We start from the raw sequence: 20,668 nt of genomic DNA on the forward strand, positions 1-20,668 counted from the left end.
GTGTCCGCGGGCGAGCTGCACCCACGAGAACGTCGTTTCGCGCGCTGAGGCTAAGCTCCAGTCACATTTCAAACTGACGGCTCTCTCAGCCAATGAACTCGATTTTCTCGGCGGAATTCCTCCAATGGCGAAGCTGTATTTTTAGAGTAGGCGGGGTACGAAAGTCTTGAAGAATAACTCATTGATCAATCTCCAACAAGCCATAGAGTTGGTCGCGCAAACCTCACTAAGAAGTTATTTGCGGAAAACCTGTGCGATACTCCGTAAACGTAAATTTCGTGTTTTCACTTGGACGAACAAACAGGTACAGCAGTTTTTTCTCTTATGTTTTATCAACTTTAAAAAAATGTTACTCATTGATATTTTGAATCAGTTGCTAGCTCACTACTGTTAGCTAACTTGACAAAGTCCTACCTCGTTTCTGTTTGGGTAAACGTTACTGCACCAAGTTTCCCAGCCAGTCAAACGTACAAACAAAATTAATCAAATATATTTAGTCGCCGGCACAGTTTTTCGTTATGTTGAACATTCTGATTTCTTTTAGCTAACAAAACGTTCCCAGAAAAGCTCTCTAACAATAAGTTGTAACGTGGTTTGCTTGACGTTAAGCATTGATGGGGGCTGACGAACTTGACTACCATGAGCTGTTATCTTGTGTTGTTGATCTGTAGTATGGCCACATAACGAAGACCACATGGGGAAAGTACAATGTAGCTTTGGCACCTCACCGCTTAATATGAAACAAAACAAACACGCTAACCTTAAACACGTAGCTTATTTTCCTGTTTTTTTTTCTCCCGTTTTGGCTCGTGGTGAATTAGCTCATGTTTTTCGTATACATTTTAAGAAAAAATGAATGGCGTTGGTGAAATAAAACCGGTGGGCTGGGAGGAAGTAGTTTTGTTTTCGGTGTTATTGCTCGTGTTCACTGGTGTTGGGTTTATTTGGGGCAAGCGGAGCGAACAACACCTCAGCTAAGAACGCAGAAGTAAAAGACGAGCAGCCATCAAGCTCGCTGCTCAACCCTCAGGAAGAACAAAGCGCGGTCTTTGTGAACCAAAGGAGTGTTTTTAGCTTTGCAATAATCGATTTAAAACTACATGCAAGGGAGCTTTTCGGTGTTTTATTGTCGGAGAGCGAAGGCACATTGTTTGCTAGCGCTCCCTCCCCTCCGGATGTGCTTGCTTTTAAAAGAACTGGGAGTGGCCTGCAGCTCAGTTTCCCGCACTGTATTTAAATCAGCTTGTTCCCTCCCTTTCTGATATGCTGTTGAAGTGACAGCTCAGTACAATACACGGGTCAAGGATTGACGTATTCCTATTCGCTGCTGGGATCAATTTAGTTCTCTCTTTAACTACAATTTATTTATTTTAGACGATAATAAAAAAACGCCTATGATGGAATTGGCAGGAACTTCATGCTTGACGGTATCTAAAAAAATGCTCTCAAAGAGAAACAATCCAGGGTGTAAACATGAATGCCTTTGTGTAGATTGGAGGGTAGGAAAAGAATCATTAAAAATGTGGCCAGCTCAGTGGGAAAATGGGCTTTGCAGTCACAATTTGCAGTTCCATTATCCGTACATCTTTATTGTCCATTACAAGGATATACAGAAATGTGTCTTTGACATGGTTCCCAAGAAAACAATATACACACAAACTGAAAAGAACAAGTAAATGCAACAGAGCGTAAGCATTAGGAGCAAGTTGAATTTCCATGGGAATCCCAAAAGTTCATCATTTTTAAAACATCAAAATTATGATGGCCACCCAGCAAGTCACACGTAGCATTGTCTAAACGGCCTCAGATAATATTGGCATTCAGTTATTGCATGCAAATAAATCATGAATCTTGGCTAAATCCTTCATCAAGATAAATAATAATAATTTGGAGTTTTAATAATCATGTTAAGTTGTGCAATTATCAGGCCAAATCTATGCTTTATGTTGTAGGGAAACTAATTTAATTTGAAAACAAACTACACATCTCTGTGTTTTCCAGCAGAAAATGCAAAAAATTGGGATAATAAATAATTGGGATTGATGACAGACAAAACCATATCTTATCAGACAAGGCCATAGTGGTTATTTGTCAAAGGTTGATCAACACTTTTTAGTGCATGTTTTGCCATCCCTTTTTGAAGAGTCGTTTCAGTGGATGCATTTGGATACAAATGCAAGTGAACACAAATGAATAGCCTTCGCCGCTTGTTGCTGCTCAGTAGGGGTGGGAATCACCAGAGGTCCCACGATAAGATATTATCACGATACTGCGATACATTGAGTATTGCAATATATTGAGATTTATTACCTTTTTTGCAGAAAAATGGGAAAAACTGACCAGTGTCGTGCATGTTGTCCTGTGCGCCGTGCAACAGCTGTGCGAACAGCGATGCTATGAGTGACAGGAAGTCCAGACGTTTGATTTAAACACGGACGGCGCAGTTCTCATTTCTTTCTCCGATTTCTCCTTGATTTTATTATTCTAGGACCAAAAAGTTTATAATTTATTACATAAAAGATTGATACTTGGCTTCCGTGTATCGATACTATATCGGCACACAAAGTGATACTGTGCTGTTTTTATTTTTATTTTTTTTTCACCCCTGCTGCTCAGCCTATTGGAGTTTTACAATACTGGCTCGCTTGTGTATGCAACATGCTGGAGGCGACCAAATGAAATGATTCATTACACAAGACTGATTGCTTAAAGGGTCATGCTTTGGCTGTTGACACAGGGCAGCTGCAATGTGGATTCAGGTGCGCACAATGGATGGGAAGGAAACCCACCGGGTGGATTCCCTGTCGAAACTCACCAAGGTGGATGACCTGCGTCTCAAAGTCGCAGAGCTCTTCAAGGTGGAGCCAGAACGGCAGAGGCTCTTCTACCGTGGCAAGCAGGTGAGGCAGCATGGTTCAAATGTAGGTCAGAGATGTCCTTGATGCTTTTCGTGGTATTTGTGTGAAAATGTTTAGAACTTAAAACGTAACAGTATAGGAGGTATGTGGGGGATGGTCGTAGCTCATTCATGATATCGCCGTTAGTTCCTCATGAACGAAGCAAAGAATGCATAAATAACAAAAAAATGTTTAAAGCATGTGATAAATACAAGGCTCCTGCAATGACAAAGTGTCTTTTCATATGAGTGAGCAGAAACCAGAAGAAAAAATTAAGGACAACTAAAACAAAATATTTAGTGCTGCTGCCTTTCTCTCTTTATTTTTTTTTTAACAGTGTCATATTTTTGTTTTTCAGATGGAGGATGGCCATACCATATTCGACTACAACGTTGGTCTAAATGACATAGTACAGCTGCTTGTTAGGCCGAAAATGTCTGCTGTTGATGTCATCAAAAGCAAAGACAAGGAAGCCGAGCTTTCTGACTCTGATTCTGGTTGTGGCTCAACCCAAAGTGAGTCTGACAAGAGCTCAACTCACGGGGAGGTAGAAGTTCAGGCCGCCGGCACCTCTGCCCAGACGAACACCACAGAGCTCGTCGATCCAGGGTTCGGATTTTACAAGGTTTGTTTTAAAGCTGTTACGATAGTTGAATGTTTTTTATATTTTGTGTTTGCATGTTACTTTTGCTTTGTGGGAAGGTGGGAATCTGATATTTCTCTACGTCACATACTACTACAGGGTTGGAAATTAGCGCCTGTCGGCATACAAATGCATATGATAGAATTTGCAATAGGTCTGGAAAAAAGTTGGGCACTCTATTGCATCTGGAGTAGTGCTAGCTAGTACTAGCTTATGTGGCTGCTGTTGGTTAAAAGTTAGCTACCTCTTCTACTGGCATATTCAATTTAACTTAAAAGGTACATAGTGTAGTAACACTCTGTTTGGCCTATTGTCTATCGATAGTGTGTATGAGGAAGAGACAACAAAAATGGATAACCATAAGTGAATGCGTATTATTTAATTCTTTTTACGTTACTTGCTTTTGTACGAGTAGTGCAATTACTAAATGAATGTTTTTAAAAAGACAAACTTTTTTTAAATCCACCAGCTGCTTTCACTCGAAGAAAAGACACATTTCCTAAACTGCTACAATATCAAATGTTACACTGCTGAACGGCATGCTGGGTACAGCTTGTGCTCTGTCGATGTTATTGTGCGCTTTTGTGTCCAAATGGTGCAAATAATCTAGTATTACTCGGGGATGCAGCTATGGCATGGCAGTGTGTCTCTTAAGAACAGCTATGTCCATTCCTGATTTCCAAGGTTGTCAGAACACATTGGGCAAACTACAGGTTTTTTCTAGTTGCGTGTGTCCATGATAGTGTAGAGTAATGAGTTTTTTGTGAATGACCACAATAATAATAATTGACGTATCAAAACACAACTCTGTGCAATCCTGTCGTACTTCTATAAACTCGCTGCTGGTTCGCTTCATTGCGCATTTCAACTCCCGACCAACCAAACTGAGATGGCTGTTCATTTGGTGAACACTTTGCATGAATATACAAATGTAGTTGATTTGCATAAAGTGGTGGTGTAGTTGCTGGAATGTGTTTAAGCCAGTCTCTTTTTCTTCACCTAAATTCTTGCAGACATTGTGAAAATGTATAGTTTTACATTGTATTTTCCATTCTGTATATGTAAGGATAAAGGCTCGACAAGAGAAGTTAAGGCGAGCCATTTTGCAATAACAAACTGAACAATCTAATTTTTGGGAACATTCACAGAACACTTAATGAGATTTGTTTTGGGGTTGTTACTAAATACGCTGAAAACAAGTAGTACAATGTCTCTGAAGATCTTTCTTTTCTTTTTCTTTAAGATCAATGAGCTGGTGGATGCAAGGGACTTGAACATGGGGGCTTGGTTTGAGGCCCAGATCGTGAATGTTACTAAGACCACAAAGACTCCTAAAGAAGAGGCTGCTGAGGCGCAGTCAGCAGAGGAGATTCTGTACCATGTTAAATATGAAGAGTAAGAGGATTTTTTTCATTTAAGCAAGGTTAAGGATATCTCTATGAAATTTGAATATCATTATTCTCGAAAGAAACTTCACGGTTTTACAGTTTTCACTATTAGTAATCAGAATATTTCTAATGGGCCAAAAGCTAGTGAACTGAAATACCTATTGTAATTGTCAACTTTAGCACTTTACTTTGTCATCTATAGTGATTAGTTGCATTAAAAACAAACAATGACATAAAAATAAACAATTAAAATGATTAGAATTTAAATTATTGTATTTTAATTGATTTTTCTTTTTGGCATTAATAGTTTTAATTATGTATTATAAACTGCTTAGTGCTAGTCCTTTAAACGGGCCATAATTATCTCTTGCAGTTGTATACATTTTCTATGAAAGCATAATTTTCAAACGACTATCAATTAAAGTTTCCCGCCAAACCTACATCTGAAAAGATTTAATTTTACACATCATGGTAAGTTTGAAGTGTTTTATGCAACTAACCACGATAGATTAGGATAACAAGGTAAAATGATGCAGTTAAGAAAGCAGTTTTCACTTACTTCAGGACTGTTGAAATTGTTTTTTGGTAATATAATAGTTTGTTAGCTGGAAAGGGTCCAATACAGAAGAGATTTTTACATTGAGATAAGATAGCCGGACTAACCGGCTCTGATGGTTTTTCATTTTGACATTCAGGGTCAAGCCCAAAGTTGGTTTGCTTGCTATGATACTCTGATATGACAAGATGGTCTTGTTCAGGGAGATGGGACACTCTACAATACAAATGTTTTCTTTACTGTCAAATATAGTGTAAATATGTGAAGAAAGACAATGCTAGCTGGAAGCAGTTTGGACAAGAAGACACCGTACTAATTTAAACCAACAAACCCCATCACCAGCTAGGCAACATGACTTGTGCGCTTTCATTAGTTAAAATAACAGTATGTTTCTTTGCCATCCCTGAAAAGTGTTTGTGTTGTATTTTAGTGTTTGGGGAACTTTCCTCTGAGTGCACCAGCAGTTGCTCCTCACAATTCAAACATTTTTGATTCACTGGGCACGCCCCTGCAGCAGTGTAGGAAGCACCTGTGATGGTGTGTGGCTTGCCTCTGAACTGCAAACTGATATGGTTTCACATTTGCTATCGCAGCTACCCAGAGAACGGAATCATTCAGTTGCTGGTTAAGGATGTTCGCCCGCGGGCCCGTACGGTGTACCAGTGGCACCAGCTGGAGCCCGGAATGGTCCTAATGGTCAACTACAACCCAGATGACCCCAAAGAGCGGGGTTACTGGTACGACGCTGAGATCCAGAAGAAGAGGGAGACGCGCACCGTGCGAGAGATCTACGCCAAGATTATCCTTGGGTAAGAACTTTGATGCAGGTAAAGCTTTGGTTACTGCATTCTGTTGTTGTGCACATAGTGGGGAACTGCCACCAGTCGCATATCTCCTCAACCTGCTGCATGCGACTGACAGTTGGTTTCTTCTTTGGCAGTGATGCTGGTGACTCTCTTAATGATTGCCGGATCATGTTCCTGACTGAAATCTATAAAATCGAGGAGCCTGGTTCTCTGGGTGACGCCCCAGCTGGATCCGAGAGTCCGTTAAAAAGTAGGTTCAAGATTAACATTTCAAATTCCGAAAATGCGTGTTCGTAGCTATTGACTTTGTCGACTGATTTGTGAATCATCGGGGTTTTGAATATTGTATTTAACAGTTGATGTGCATTGGTGCATATTAAACTTGCCCCTCCTTATTTAATTAATGATGTATTCTATATCATTAATCTGCATTTTCAATATCTGTATTCTCCAGGATCAAATGGACCAGAGTGCAAGCATTGTAAGGATGATCCCAAGAAAAACTGTCAGTGGTGTAACTGCCATATCTGCGGCATCAAGCAGGATCCTGACAAACAGTTGCTGTGTGATGAATGTGACATGGCCTTTCACACATACTGCCTGAACCCTCCGCTCACCACCATCCCTGAAGATGAGGACTGGTCAGTAGGATCCAATGCAAAACTCCACAATTCACAATCATACATCTATTTATATCGTTGTCCAGCTGTTAAGTGAAGGTGTGTCACAGCTGTTTTGCTGAATCAAAACACTGAACCAGAGTCTGTTTTGTTTATCGCCTAGCCAACCACCCACATTTACTTTGTGACATGGGGTCGTTCTTTTGGTCTTCACTTGTGTTATTCATTTGTTGTGCTTGACCTTTACTCTGCATGTCATACTCTCTTAGGTATTGCCCAGGTTGCCGTAATGATGCCAGTGAGGTTGTGTTGGCTGGAGAGAAGCTAAAGGAAAGCAAGAAGAAATCTAAGATGGCTTCTGCCAGCTCCTCCAGCCAGAGGGACTGGGGCAAGGTGAGTGCTGCCAGACAGAGAATCTTGCGTGGATGTGCAAATCGTATGTGAGATCTTTATAATTGGGATAAGTCAAGTTTACACCATTTCTGTCTAGTTTTGAAAAATAACATAATTTTTGGTGCTTAAAAAAAATACAAAACGTACAAAACCTTGTACAACGTTTTCTTTACCAAAAATCACTGTAGTATAATATATACAGTATATTGTGAGAAATATCCGCTTACAAGCTCTATACCCTTGTAGGCAACTGCCTACAATACTATACTCCACTATTCTAACTATTTACTCCCTCTCCAGGGAATGGCCTGTGTTGGTCGAACCAAGCAGTGCACAATCGTCCCGTCCAACCATTATGGACCAATTCCCGGTGTCCCCGTCGGCTCCCTGTGGAAATTCAGAGTGCAGGTCAGTCGCTCAACTGGAGAGTTGAATTAATGCTGTCAAATGTTTGCAACATGCGTAGAGTACAAACCATAGCGAGGTTTTGTGATAATTTCTTCCTGCGGCCACCAATAATGTTTAAATTCTTTTTCTTTCCCAGGTCAGTGAATCTGGCGTTCACCGGCCTCATGTAGCTGGGATTCACGGCAGGAGTAACGATGGTGCCTTCTCTCTGGTGCTGGCAGGAGGATATGAGGATGACGTGGTATGCTTTTTTTTCTTTGTTAAAATTTGCCAAATAAAGGGGCTTAAGTAATGTCAAAAGTCTGTGCGATATGAAATCCATACGTTTTGAATTCAATTCTGCTGCTACACCTTTTGTAGTTTTATGTATGTATATGTATGTGTGTATATGTATGTATATATATATATATATATATATATATATATATATATATATATATATATATATATATATATATATATATATATATATATATATATATATATATATATGTGTATATATACTGTATATATTTATTTATATATGTTTTTCTATATATATATATATACACACACACACACACACACACTAATAAAAAAATATGTGCTGCGTCTTGCATTGTAGGATGATGGTAATGAGTTCACTTACACTGGCTCTGGGGGACGAGATCTTTCTGGAAACAAGAGGACTGCTGAGCAATCGTGTGATCAGACACTTACCCACATGAACCGGTATGACACAAAATGACAATGTATTTTAACTTCCTTTTTAACTAACAGCTTTTGTAACTTGTAAAATTTTGCACATCTTAATTGTTTACGCTGGTTCTCACCAGGGCGGTGGCTCTCAACTGCAACGTCCCTGTCAACGACAAAAATGGAGCGGAGTCCAAGAGCTGGAAGCAAGGAAAATCAGTGAGAGTTGTGCGCAGCTGCAAGGGCCGCAAGCACAGTAAATACTCCCCTGAGGAAGGAAACAGATATGATGGAATATATAAGGTATGAGGGAACAGTGGACATGTTTCTGTAGTTATCAAACTGGCTGATACACGCAACAATTATGCAACCTGTTTTACATGAGGTGTTTTTAAAATTAATAAATGGATGGAATTGGTTTGCCTCACCAGAATTGAAACACCAGTAAGAGATCAACTCCACTCAACATGCATGATGAATAATCTTGTGACTTTGAGTATCTAAAGAGTAGTACTTTGTGTCATTGACTTCCTTCAGGTGGCAAAGTACTGGCCAGCCAAGGGCAAGTCTGGCTTCTTGGTCTGGCGGTATCTGCTCAGGCGTGATGATGATGAGCCGGCTCCATGGACCAGAGATGGCAAGGAACGCATCAAGAAGCTCGGTCTCACCATGCAGGTAGAGCTGATCATTCAGGCTACATTGTACCAGAGGGTTTTTTATATTCAAAAGGTCCAAGTTTATTTGGGATGTATACATACATGGTGGTGAGATGTGATCAGCTCCCAATTCAAATGGAATAAACTTGACAGCAGAAAGTTCCTTATCATTTACTTTTACATTTTTCATCAGTTTACTTAACTTTGTGTGTAGAATGCTACAATGACTTTAGTAAATAATGGCCTTGTTTTACAAGCAAATCCTCAACTCCTTTATAATTCAATTAAAGTATAAAAATACTTTGATAAAAATGTCTAAACGCCACATTATAGCTGTACTTTGAACTGATTTTCTTTCAGCATAACTTTAATTAAATGTACAACATTTTATTATAGTATCCTGCTGGCTATCAGAAAGAGAAGGAGAACAAAAATGAAGTGGAGGAAGAGGCGGCGACACCCAGCAAAGTAAAGAGGAAGAGAAAATCTCAGGGCAGCGGTAAGTTCTGTGTGTTTTTGTTTTATTTGTGTTTTTACTTCTGTATGATCTGCCATTACAAATCACCCCAGAGCCGTGCATTAGTAGATTGTATCACTGGTTGCATAGAGAGATTTTCAGTAGAAGTGATTCATAATTTCCAATTGCAGATTAGCAATGATGTTTCTCCTGTCAATTATCGTAGGCTACCTTTTATACTCAACAACTCTGTAGTAATTTCTTTTTCCTGAACAGATACCGCAAAATCCCCACCAGGCAAGACTCCGAAGAAAAGTAAGGTAGAATTGTACAAACTTACCCAGGAGCAGAAATCCCTCATCAAGGATGACAAGACAAACAAGAGGGTGTGGGATGAAGCCATGGAGTCACTGTCTCTTGGACCGGTGAGTGTGGCTGTGTATTTGGTAAAGTCACCAGCAGGATTTCAAAATGCTTTTTTGGGGAAACTGTTATTTCCAGCACAGGCCTGGCTCGTATTGAACGAGCCTGTGACACTGACGAAATGTATGATTTGTGGCGATTGAGTGGTGTAGAGTTGAATAGAAGCTACAGCATAACCAGTTTAAATGCCAGGGAAAAACATCACAATGGTGTGGATTCATTGCTGAACTGAAATTGGCTAGTATGAATGAAGAGTTTGGCTTGTTTGTTGGATTTTGTTTAAAAGCAACAGAGGAGTTTGTTAACTAAGTTTTGCAACTGATAACTGAGATTCTCAGGAATACTCTCGCGCTTATGATATGGCAGAAAGCTTTGTCTATCGGTACAAAAAGCAGCCGAACTTCTTTAAACCTCGTGTTCGTCATAGAGCCATTTGTAAAGCCGTTTCACATGTTTAATGTTTTCTTTCTGCAGAAATTCTTGAACAAAGTTGAAGAAATTTTTCTCTGCATTTGCTGCCAAGAAGTGGTCTATCAGCCTGTTACCACAGAGTGCCAACACAATGTTTGCAGGGTAAGAAACATTGTCTCAAATTGCTTTATTGTTTGAGTCTTTTTGATTTGGTGAGGCATGTATGAGGTACTTATTCATAGTCGGTGTATTAGTTACAGTGAGAACACTCCCGTCTTATTGGATGTTATTGCACTTGAGCAAAGCAATGTACTGCTGTGGACTTATCATCTTTTTAAAGAAAATGATTTAAGAGATGCGCTTTAAGCTTTTAGACTAGGGGTGTCATGCACAGTACTGGGGAGGTTGCATTGACTTGAAATACGTTGGGTTCAAGTTCTATTCTGTAAAACTGTTGGGTAATGGTAACTTATAATATTATGTGTTCAAATGTAATGTTGTGCCTTAAGTGAAAGCTTTTCTTTTACCCACAGGAATGCCTCCAGCGGTCCTTCAGAGCAGATGTGTACACCTGCCCGGCCTGCAGGCACGACATGGGCAAAAACTACCCGATGACCGTCAACAAACCTCTGCAAGATATTCTAAATCAGTTTTTCCCAGGGTACAGCAGTGGGCGATGATCATTGGTTCTGCCCGCTCAGTCCTTGAGGAATCGCGATGTAAACTGTAAGGGGAATTTTCAGTAGAGGCAATAAAGAATCAGTTTCTCTTAATATATTTTTATGACTATAAAACTACAATTTTTGTGGACTTCAATGCTACCGTTTTCATCTTGGATCTGCCATGATGTGTAGTTAGAATAATTGAAAATTCCTTCGTGACTGTACCATTACTCCGTTAATACCTTACACCGGGAACCAGCGTTTTATTTTGTTCCATTAATTAATGCTAATGTTATCCATATTGTAAAATGTTTTAATCAAATCCCTCCATGTTGAGCATTTAAGAGAATGTTGAGTCTAAAGGGGTTTAGCCGTTCGCAACTTGTTTGGATGTTCTTTTTAACGCTTTTATTAGAATCTGGATCTTATCTGTTATGCCGTTGGCTTGGTTGTGGTTGGTATTTTGGTTTAAAAAAAATCAGATTGTGTAATCTGGGGTTTTAATTGGTTTACTCACATTTTACCTGGAAGACCCTGCCAAGGGCCTTTTGCACAGAATGCAGCTGCTGTGCTCTGAAACCCATTATTTCCAATGGTTTGCACAGTGACGCGACAGATTTTCAGAAGATGTGCGCTAAACTCCAGTGAGGGTAGTGCACACCGTGTCCTGTGTGAAAGTGTTAGTATGCGTCTCCTGTAGCTATTTTCTCTTCTCTACTTGACTTCTATAATCTCTTAGGGTCCAATAGACAAACTAGACACAAATGGACAAACTATCAACATAATATAGCCTTGACAGACTTCCAAACCAAATGTGACGTTTTCCATTTGTCGTGACATGATCAGATGATTAAAATTGCACCAATGTGGCAAGGGAACAAAGCTGCTCCATACAGTTGAGATGATATCTGACATAAACGCACAAGCTGAACATGTTTTTCTGCTCTTGAGCACTCTGAGAGGAAGTGTCTTGTTGGGGAACAGTGTTCTCAAACGTGGTTGGATTTTCTAACTAGTGTATTCGTTCCTTAAATATGTTCATACAGTAACTTTATACCTGTATATTAAGTTTGTGAGATTTGTTTGGATGTAACTATGAATTTGATACAACCTTGAAAGCTAAACATACTGTGGTGAAGATTTACATTTTCCCTCTTTTGAAAAGTTTACCTTTTGTTAAAGTCCAAAGAAACAAAAGTGCTTAACCAAGAGTGTAATGTAGGACTCCCATCTATTTAGATCTTTAGACATAGTCTCTGACACCCAAATCTAACTGAGTCTAGAAACTTTTTGTACTTTTTTCTAAAATTTCAATTTGTACTTTTTCATCTTTTATAATCCATTACTGCCATCTTTGGGAGGGGGGGAGGGCGCTGTTCACAAATGTTTGTCTCTTGTGGTCACTTGTAATGCCTGACCTTATTTAAAAACAGAAGATGCTTGCATCGAGATATGTTAAGGAAATTCCACACACTGCTCCTGAAATTTTATATTGAATCAACTAAATTACCCGAATTTGTTATTGACTACTTTTGCCGTTGCCTTTGAGTTTTTGTTGTTGAATTTCAACAGCAGTGTGTGACTGTCTACATGCCAGCACTTTGAGTTTTGGTGGAGAGACAAATATTTGGATAGACTGGGAAATGTATATTTTCTGAAATTGTATAATTTGTAGTCCCTTTTTTAGTTTTGATATGTAGTTTTAAAATTGCTTGCACACTTTTGGTGCAAAAAATTGTCAATACATTTTCAGTGTTATTCAATAAAAAGAAGTTGAAATTATATTTTTGTGCCTGTTTTTTTTGGGGGGGCATTGAATTGATTAAAAATGTATATAATCCTGAAGATGTATGACCTCAAATGATGTTTAAAAAAACAAAGTGAGATACACAACCTAGTTAACAAAAATGATTTATTTAATTTAGGTAGTACAAAACACAACTTAATCTAGCAATCTGGTGTGTGGAGTCAATAGTTTCAGCAGTGGCGGTGAGTGGAAAGTGTATGTAATGGTGTAGAGACTAACTATAATCTTTAACAAAGAGCCAAATGGTTGTCTCAGGACAGAGACCCACCAACTGAGACCAGAGGGCCTTTTAACAGAGTGGGCTGGCACACAAGGCCCATGTGTTGCCACTGCTGCTAATTAACTCAGGTGTTCCCACTCATCTGATGACCCTATGCCACGCCCACCTCAACACCTGCAGGTACAACGGCCACAGTGGTCTCCAGGTTGGTCAGTAGTCACAATACATCCGTTTAGCGCTGACGAGGATACGAAGACTAGAGTTCCACAATTATCCATTTTAACTTTAAAAAAAGTGAAATACTTATTGTAAAGATAGAAAGTCACTCAACCACCAAGCTCGATGAACACTGTTTTGGACAAACATTTCAAAATTATTCAGGCATCATAACAATATTGGTTAAATGTGTTTAATTGTCCTGATATTATTATTGTTATTATCATGGTTAGTGGATCGTTGCGTTTAGTTAACGACCTGAGGCGTGCACGTCGGATATGTACGAGCACAGAGATGAGTAGTAACGTGTATCTATTTTCATTGGTTGATTTGTGTGTCTATTAACCGATTAGACCAACCATATTCTTGGGTTTGTGAAGAAGCAACCCATCATTTGGGTGATTTCACCAATTGCGAGGCTTACTTTCTGAGGTGGGCGTGACTCGGAGTAGCCTGTGCTAGCTAATGCTAGAGGAAAATCCATCCAGAGAATTTCTACAAAACGAAACCAAATCGATTGATTAAAACAAGTACGGGACAAAACATTGCAGCAGCAGGTAATATTTATAAAACGGGAAACACTTTTTTTTACAATCGTGAAGATCGTATTCTCGTGTAATGGTTTTGTGTGGTGGTTGTCGTCGCGTTGTTTTGTTTTTTCTAAACGAAGATATGGAAGTAGCTTCCGAGCTAGTGGCTAACCAGCGTTAGCTAAGAATACACAAACGGTGTAAACGTGAGCAGTGTGGTTGATAATAACAGTTGATTTTGCTTATGTCTAAAATCTTGGAAGGCGGCATTGAAGGTTAATGTGAGTTCCACATTTTCCTCATTTTGAAGGGCGCCAGCTACGTTTTTTTGTTTGCTGACTTCGATGAAATGCTAACAGGTAAAGCTGGTTGTGCAGAGTCGCCCACAGCAGCAGCAGCACCTTCACCAACTTCATTTGAGCAGTGGCGTTTTACTCTCTTCGAGTCAGAGATATGAATGAACTTGTATTTTAACAAATGCTGTGTATGAATATTTGCATCTCAGCTTGGTAAGGAGGGCAGTGTGCTGCAATATTGAAACAAGTTTCAGGCCCATATAGAGTTAAAGGGGCCGTGTAGGCCCTTTTTGTTGTGGTTAGACAGCTGGGGGTCATGTGGCCTGCCATGGCTCACTCTATATAGATCAGTACTGGTTGAAAGAGGGCCCGGTCCATGCTTGTGACACGTTACAAAAATGTTGGGGCGAGTGAAGTGTTGTAAATTCTAGTTTTTAAGACCACCAGTTATTATGCAAGACATGTATGCATCAGTCACTGAACAGTAATAGTGTTGTGTTGAAGTCGATCATACATTACATTCAGCAACATATAGCTGATGTTTGCTTGACATCGAACTGTGTCATTCAAAGCTCACGTTTCCTGCGCAACAGGGTGTCTCTGCATTGATGCAAATTACGTGTTGAATTGTCTCCATTTGCGTTGCTCACAGAGAAGCTCCATGCAGTGATGCAGTCACAGTATTTGTTTATGCAATTACTTTATCTAAATATATGTTCAGATGTGATGAAACACTGAAAGTGGCACATCTATGGCATATTAACATTATTGATAATTATCATCTTAGATTAATACTTGCTGGATCAAGCCGATCCAGGGCTGCCATACATGTAGAGCATGTTGATGAGATTGAAATATCATACAATAATTTTCTTATTTTGATGCATATAACAAATGAATTGCCTATTCCTAAATACACATCCTGAGTGCAAATCTTACAAAATGGGCTGCTTTTTCATTCTGTATATTTTAAACTAGTATGTTATTTTTCATTTGAACGGATTCAGGAAAACAGAGTGCTGAATTTTTTCCTGACTAAAGCTGAGCAAGCATTTTTTTTATTTCACATTCTACCAAATGGGCACATTTTTTATTTCATAAAGTAGGGGGAAAGGTATTCAAATAAGAACCATACATTATATATGCTGCTGTGTCATGTCAAAAGAAAATATTTCAACAATTTCACTCAATTTCACATTTAAAATATCCTGAAATGTTACATCTGGAAAAGAAGAGCCTGCTGACCGAGATGCCAAACAGAACCACGAAGCAATTATTAACATAGCACACATCTAAGTTGAGTTTTTAAAATACAGTTTGCTGAGTTGGTCTTCATTATGGAATATGTCTGAATATTTTTTCCCCCTCCCCAGTATTAATTGCAATCCAAAATACAGACAGCTTTTCGCCAATATCAATGATACTTCATATTTACATGTCTCGTTCTTTAAAGCATATTTAACAACCAATTTTACCTGCAGTCATTTGTTTTTTCTTCATTTCTTTCTGGAACCTTTTTCGGAACTATATTTTTGTTTTTACTATTTTTACTCTATTTGTGTGTGTGTGTGTGTGTGTGTGTGTGTGTGTGTGTGTGTGTGTGTGTGTGTGTGTATATATGTATATATATATACACACACAGTTTGAGTTTTGGTCCTTGTGTGTGTGTGTGTGTGTATATATATATATATATATATATATATATATATATATATATATATATATATATATATATATATATATATATATACAAGGACCAAAACTCAAAGATATCCAGTTTATTATAATATAAAACCAAGAAATATATAATTTTGATTGGATAATGGATCAACTGACTAATTGTTACAGATCTGAAATGTAGCTATTGTTGTTTGCTGTAGGGAAGTCTCTGTTCTAGAGGTCACTCTCTTTCAGATGGTCTTGGAGATATCGGGGTGGAGTTTGTTGTGCTTAGGGTCACATGTTTGTCAAACACAAACTTAAGGGCAGTTTGTTTAAAGCGCCTGTTCACACAGTTAGCAAGCACTCGTTGCCAGTAACATCATTACTAGGACTATGGATCGAAATGTCCTGTGAGACAGAGTTTTAAAGTTTTCCTGATTTGTCAAGAGTTTTAGTAGATGACAGAGATGAGAGTAACAAAACTCAATTTATTCATGACTTATTCAAAACAAATACCTAGTAAAATATATCAATTAAAACAATCTCGCAAACTTTAGTCATGCAGTAGTAAACCAGAGTACATCAGTTTGTCTTTGTTTTCTAAGATGAGATACTTCTTTTTTTAGTGCCACATTGGGAAAATGTGTATAATTTCATAAATGTTTTTCTCTGGTGGTCAATTTGGCTAAGTTTAACATGTTTGGGGACTTGAGGCCATTGTTTTTATTATATTGGGCCAGTATACCAATAATTCATGATACAAAAACTTGACAATATGCATTTGTAAAGCTTAATTGCAGCTTTGAGTGATGGATGAGCTGTTCCACTAGAATGTGTCTGGAGCAATCTGATAGCAATTCAGTACAGTTAATTACAGCCAGCTATGGTGCTGGATGTGGTTTGTTGGATCCTGATTTATTTATTTTGTAAGATCACTAACTGTTCATCCTGGCCGTCACTTTGTCAGCCTGGTTGGCTCCTAAAAATCTACCCATGTCGTGTTTTCATTTTGGAAAAAGTTGGATTATTTCAATTAATAAAGCAACCCTGCACTCTGCTCCTGGCAGTGTAAAATACGCTGGGATGGTCTGAATATGCCCTGATTGCCCATGTTTTCCCCTCCAGGTTTACCTGCAACCCTTAACAGACCCGATGGCTACCGCCATGCCCATGGACACGGTGCCGGCTCCTCAGCCGGCCCCAACATCACCCCCCGACACCGCCACAGCCTCTACTCCTGCTCTCAGCTCTAGTGCAGCCCAAGACCGGATTCCCACCGAGGTGCCAGCAATAGCTGAAATCCCAGACACAGCGGTGACCTCGGAACATGATGCTGCTCCAGATCTCACCCAGGCTCTTCCTACAGACCCAGACGCTACCCCAGTCCTTGCTCCAGGTTCTGGGCTGCCCCCTGTCCCCCTGCTGCCAGTCAGCGCTAAGAACCCCAGCTGCAAGATCATGACCTTCCGGCCCACTGTGGAGGAGTTCAAAGACTTCGCCAAATACATCGTCTACATGGAGACTCAAGGAGCTCACCGTGCTGGCCTCGCAAAGGTGAAGACGGCACACGTGCACTCTTTTACACATACACTCGCATATTTGATGTAGTCCTTCACAGTCCTCTTACATTGAGGTCTAATTATTTCATTACATGTTCAATCCCATCAGCAGCTACCATTCCTATCCTATTTTATCTTCCATTGCCAAGCTTCTATCTAAAATGATTTATTGACGTCTTATCAACCAATATTGACAAATGACTATTCAAAGTTCCTTACCCTACCATTGTCTTAGGGTCAAAATGACCCGTGTATGAGTGTATATTTTGTTCATTAACAACCAAATAACTCAAACTATTTTATGTTATGTACTTATATTCGTGTATTTTTTTTATTCAAGGAGCTGAAATCTGCAAATGGTTGACAATTTATACTATGTTAAGTTGTCGCAAATTAAGGTTCAGTCAAATATTGAACAGATAATTATGAGTATCAAAGTTAATGCAGTTGAATTAAGTAAGAATTGAATGTCCCGCCCAAATAGAGTCCAATAAAGATTGGATGGGCTGTTTTAAAGATTTAGCTGCATGTGGCTACAGGTCATCTTAAAGTACCCAATTTGAATGTCAGCTTACTGAATGTAAATATAAATTCTATCAATCTGTGTCGTTCACCAGGTGATTCCTCCGGAGGGCTGGAAGCCTCGGAAGTCCTACGATACCATCGAGGACATGGTCATTCCAGCTCCCATCATGCAGGTGGTGACTGGACAGTCGGGTCTATTCACCCAGTACAACATTCAGAAAAAGTCTATGACCGTGAGCGAGTACCGCAAGCTGGCCAACAGCAAGAAGTAAGTCGATCCAGAGGCCTCATTTATAAACGTGCATGCTCTTTTTATATTTGTAGGAACACTCAGCCTTGTGTTTTAATAAAATAAAATGTAAGCATAATGTCTAAGGACCATTGGTTTATCAATATGGCTGTGAAAATGAAAAAGTAATATTCCAGCCAATAGTTTAAAACATACATTCCTGACAATGAGTCTCTCAAAGGAGAATTGTTCTGATTCGTTTAAATGAGAGTAGGTTGTTTTCTGTTGAGCAGTGTAAAATCTACTGATTCAAAGTTGGAGACCAACAGAACATCAAAAGACTATAGGCACTCTGAAAAGCCTTGTTACTGTAGGTTTGTTTTGGTGTCTTTTCTGCCCTCTAGTGGTCATATAATGTCTAAAGGACATTGCATGAAGGCAGTAGTAAAACCTTATCTATATTTATTTTGGGTTTTGTCTATGAATGGGAATGTAAAATAATAATAATATGAAACGATAATATTGATCTATTTCATATAGAAACAGTGACATTGTCCACATGATTTTTAATTTGGGCTGTTAAGGAGTTGACGTTATTTGGATGATTTCTGTCTCTTATTAACAGTATCAAATTGTTTTGCTGCAGCAGAATCTAATTCTGCCTGTATGGATGAGTTTTTTTAGATGGCACCTGTGGCCCCTAATGAAGTAGCTAACGAGTGACATGTTAGTGATTAAACACTGATTGCTCATATTGCTGGATGCTTGTTGACATGAATTTTGTTGAAAAGCTGTCTCCCAATTCACTGCTCATCATATGACTCCTGTGCCGTTTTCAGGTACTGCACACCCCGGCACAAAGACTTTGACGACCTGGAGAGGAAGTACTGGAAGAACCTGACATTCGTGTCACCCATTTATGGGGCTGATGTCAGTGGATCCATCTATGATGAGGTGAGGCTTGTGTGTGTTCCCAAGAAGTGTGTAAGTGCTGGGGCTAATATGTCTTCTGCTAGATACTTTGATCAGGGTTATTAATTCAGACTGTTATTCAGTGAAATGAGAACAAAGAGACTACATCAGTAATTTAACTGTTTTGAACAACAGTGTACCTTTTTTTAATTGAGATTTATCAGAATTGCTGGTTTACAAATATTGTTAGATGACCTGGGAACTAAAGTAAAAACACATTGTGATTTAATTAATGCACCACAATGAAGCAAATTTGTATTTATATATTTTATAAAAAATGTCTGTCTCCGTTCAGGACATTCAAGAGTGGAACATTGGCCATCTCAACACACTGCTGGATATGGTGGAGCAGGAGTGCGGCATCGTCATCGAGGGTGTCAACACTCCCTACCTGTACTTTGGCATGTGGAAGACTACATTTGCCTGGCACACTGAGGACATGGATCTCTACAGCATCAACTACCTGCACTTTGGACAGTCAAAGTCCTGGTCAGTCCCTTTTTAATTATAATATTACTTAAATTCTGTACCAACAATGGAGGCTATACTTTAGATATCAGCAGCAACATTCTGCGTATATAGCTAAGTGGAGGCTTCAGCATAGCCAGAGACACTTTTGGGTTGTGCTCTGATGAGGTTTTCTCAGTCTATTTCTGATCCCTGACTAAATTCAATCACCGATTATGATCAACAAATCCACTGTTGATATCCCATTGTTTTTATTAAAAAACTATTGCACAAGAGACCTTGCAAAATATATTACTTGACTTTATATTGTAAGTTATAATATTTAAATAGTAACTTCTCCATACTAAGGGTGGGTTAAAATAAAGATACAGCAATGTCTTGTTTTATTTCCGTTTGATGTTATCAATACACTTGTGCCAAATACTGATATGTTTATAAAAACACTGTCCATTAACGTGTCAAGGTCACTGTGACCTCATTCTTAGGAACGCGTTATCTCAAGAACGCTTTGAGGGAATATCATTACATCTAGCACAAACATCTACTTTGATTGGATGAACTGACTAGAATTTGGTGGTCAAAGGTCACTGTGACCTCACAAAAAAACATTTTGGCCAATACAAGAATTCATATGCTGATTGACAATTTCACACAAATGTCACATGGCATCAAATAAGGAAATGATGATATTTTGTACATAAACTGATGTAAACTGCAACTTGACAGGTTGGCGGAGGCAAACAACTGCGAAGCGGTATTTCTAGTTTTTCAGGAGCAGCAAGCCTTAGATACTACGAAATCTCTGCTTTAGACTCTCATACGACTTGTTGTGCTACTTTTGAATAGGCTTTGTTGTGCTCACAATATTGATTGGTTATTTTACCTTCTGAGGATTCCTTATTTGGCAAATGACAAAAGTTTGAGATATTTGATTGTGCTCGACATGCTTTTGCTTTCAAATGGGTTTTGACTTTTTCGATATTAGGTTTGTTCATCATCTCTTCTATCATTTCCAGCTGTTATTTTGTAGGAACATGTTTTCCTCTTTGTTTTCCCATCAAACCACTTTGATTTGTTCTTTGAATGTTGAACAAAAGAAAAACAATATATCATGACCTGAATTTTGCGTGTTGTGAAATTTGTAACTTGTGGCTGGGCAAGCGCAAAGCATTGGTTGCAGCTGTGTATG

The 20,668-nt window shown here is 39.0% G+C and overlaps 2 protein-coding genes across 2 annotated transcripts in view; both read left to right on the plus strand.

Moving 5' to 3' along the window:
- Positions 1–2,747: 2,747 nt before the first annotated feature.
- uhrf1 (ubiquitin-like with PHD and ring finger domains 1) lies at positions 2,748–11,013 on the plus strand (the record flags this gene model as incomplete). The annotated part of the gene is made up of 16 exons (XM_079220425.1): positions 2,748–2,900; positions 3,256–3,522; positions 4,784–4,935; positions 6,078–6,293; positions 6,425–6,540; positions 6,745–6,931; positions 7,180–7,303; positions 7,604–7,711; positions 7,848–7,952; positions 8,316–8,422; positions 8,527–8,689; positions 8,924–9,061; positions 9,439–9,541; positions 9,776–9,924; positions 10,397–10,495; positions 10,867–11,013. The coding sequence occupies 16 exons, from the start codon at positions 2,748–2,750 to the stop codon at positions 11,011–11,013; spliced, it is 2,334 nt and encodes a 777-aa protein (XP_079076551.1).
- A 2,699-nt stretch (positions 11,014–13,712) lies between these two features.
- kdm4b (lysine (K)-specific demethylase 4B) overlaps positions 13,713–20,668 on the plus strand; it is a gene marked incomplete at its 3' end in the record, with an annotated part of 51,124 nt that continues 44,168 nt past the window's right edge. Inside the window, exons 1-5 of the mRNA XM_079221131.1 lie at positions 13,713–13,795; positions 16,852–17,280; positions 17,903–18,078; positions 18,879–18,993; positions 19,307–19,500. Of these exons, the coding sequence (XP_079077257.1) occupies positions 16,879–17,280; positions 17,903–18,078; positions 18,879–18,993; positions 19,307–19,500 (887 nt within the window). The 5' untranslated portion in view covers positions 13,713–13,795; positions 16,852–16,878. The remainder of the gene's footprint in view (positions 13,796–16,851; positions 17,281–17,902; positions 18,079–18,878; positions 18,994–19,306; positions 19,501–20,668) is intronic.

This window comes from Taurulus bubalis (assembly GCF_910589615.1).
Source record: "Taurulus bubalis genome assembly, chromosome: 7".
NCBI classification, from domain to species: Eukaryota; Metazoa; Chordata; class Actinopteri; order Perciformes; family Cottidae; genus Taurulus; species Taurulus bubalis.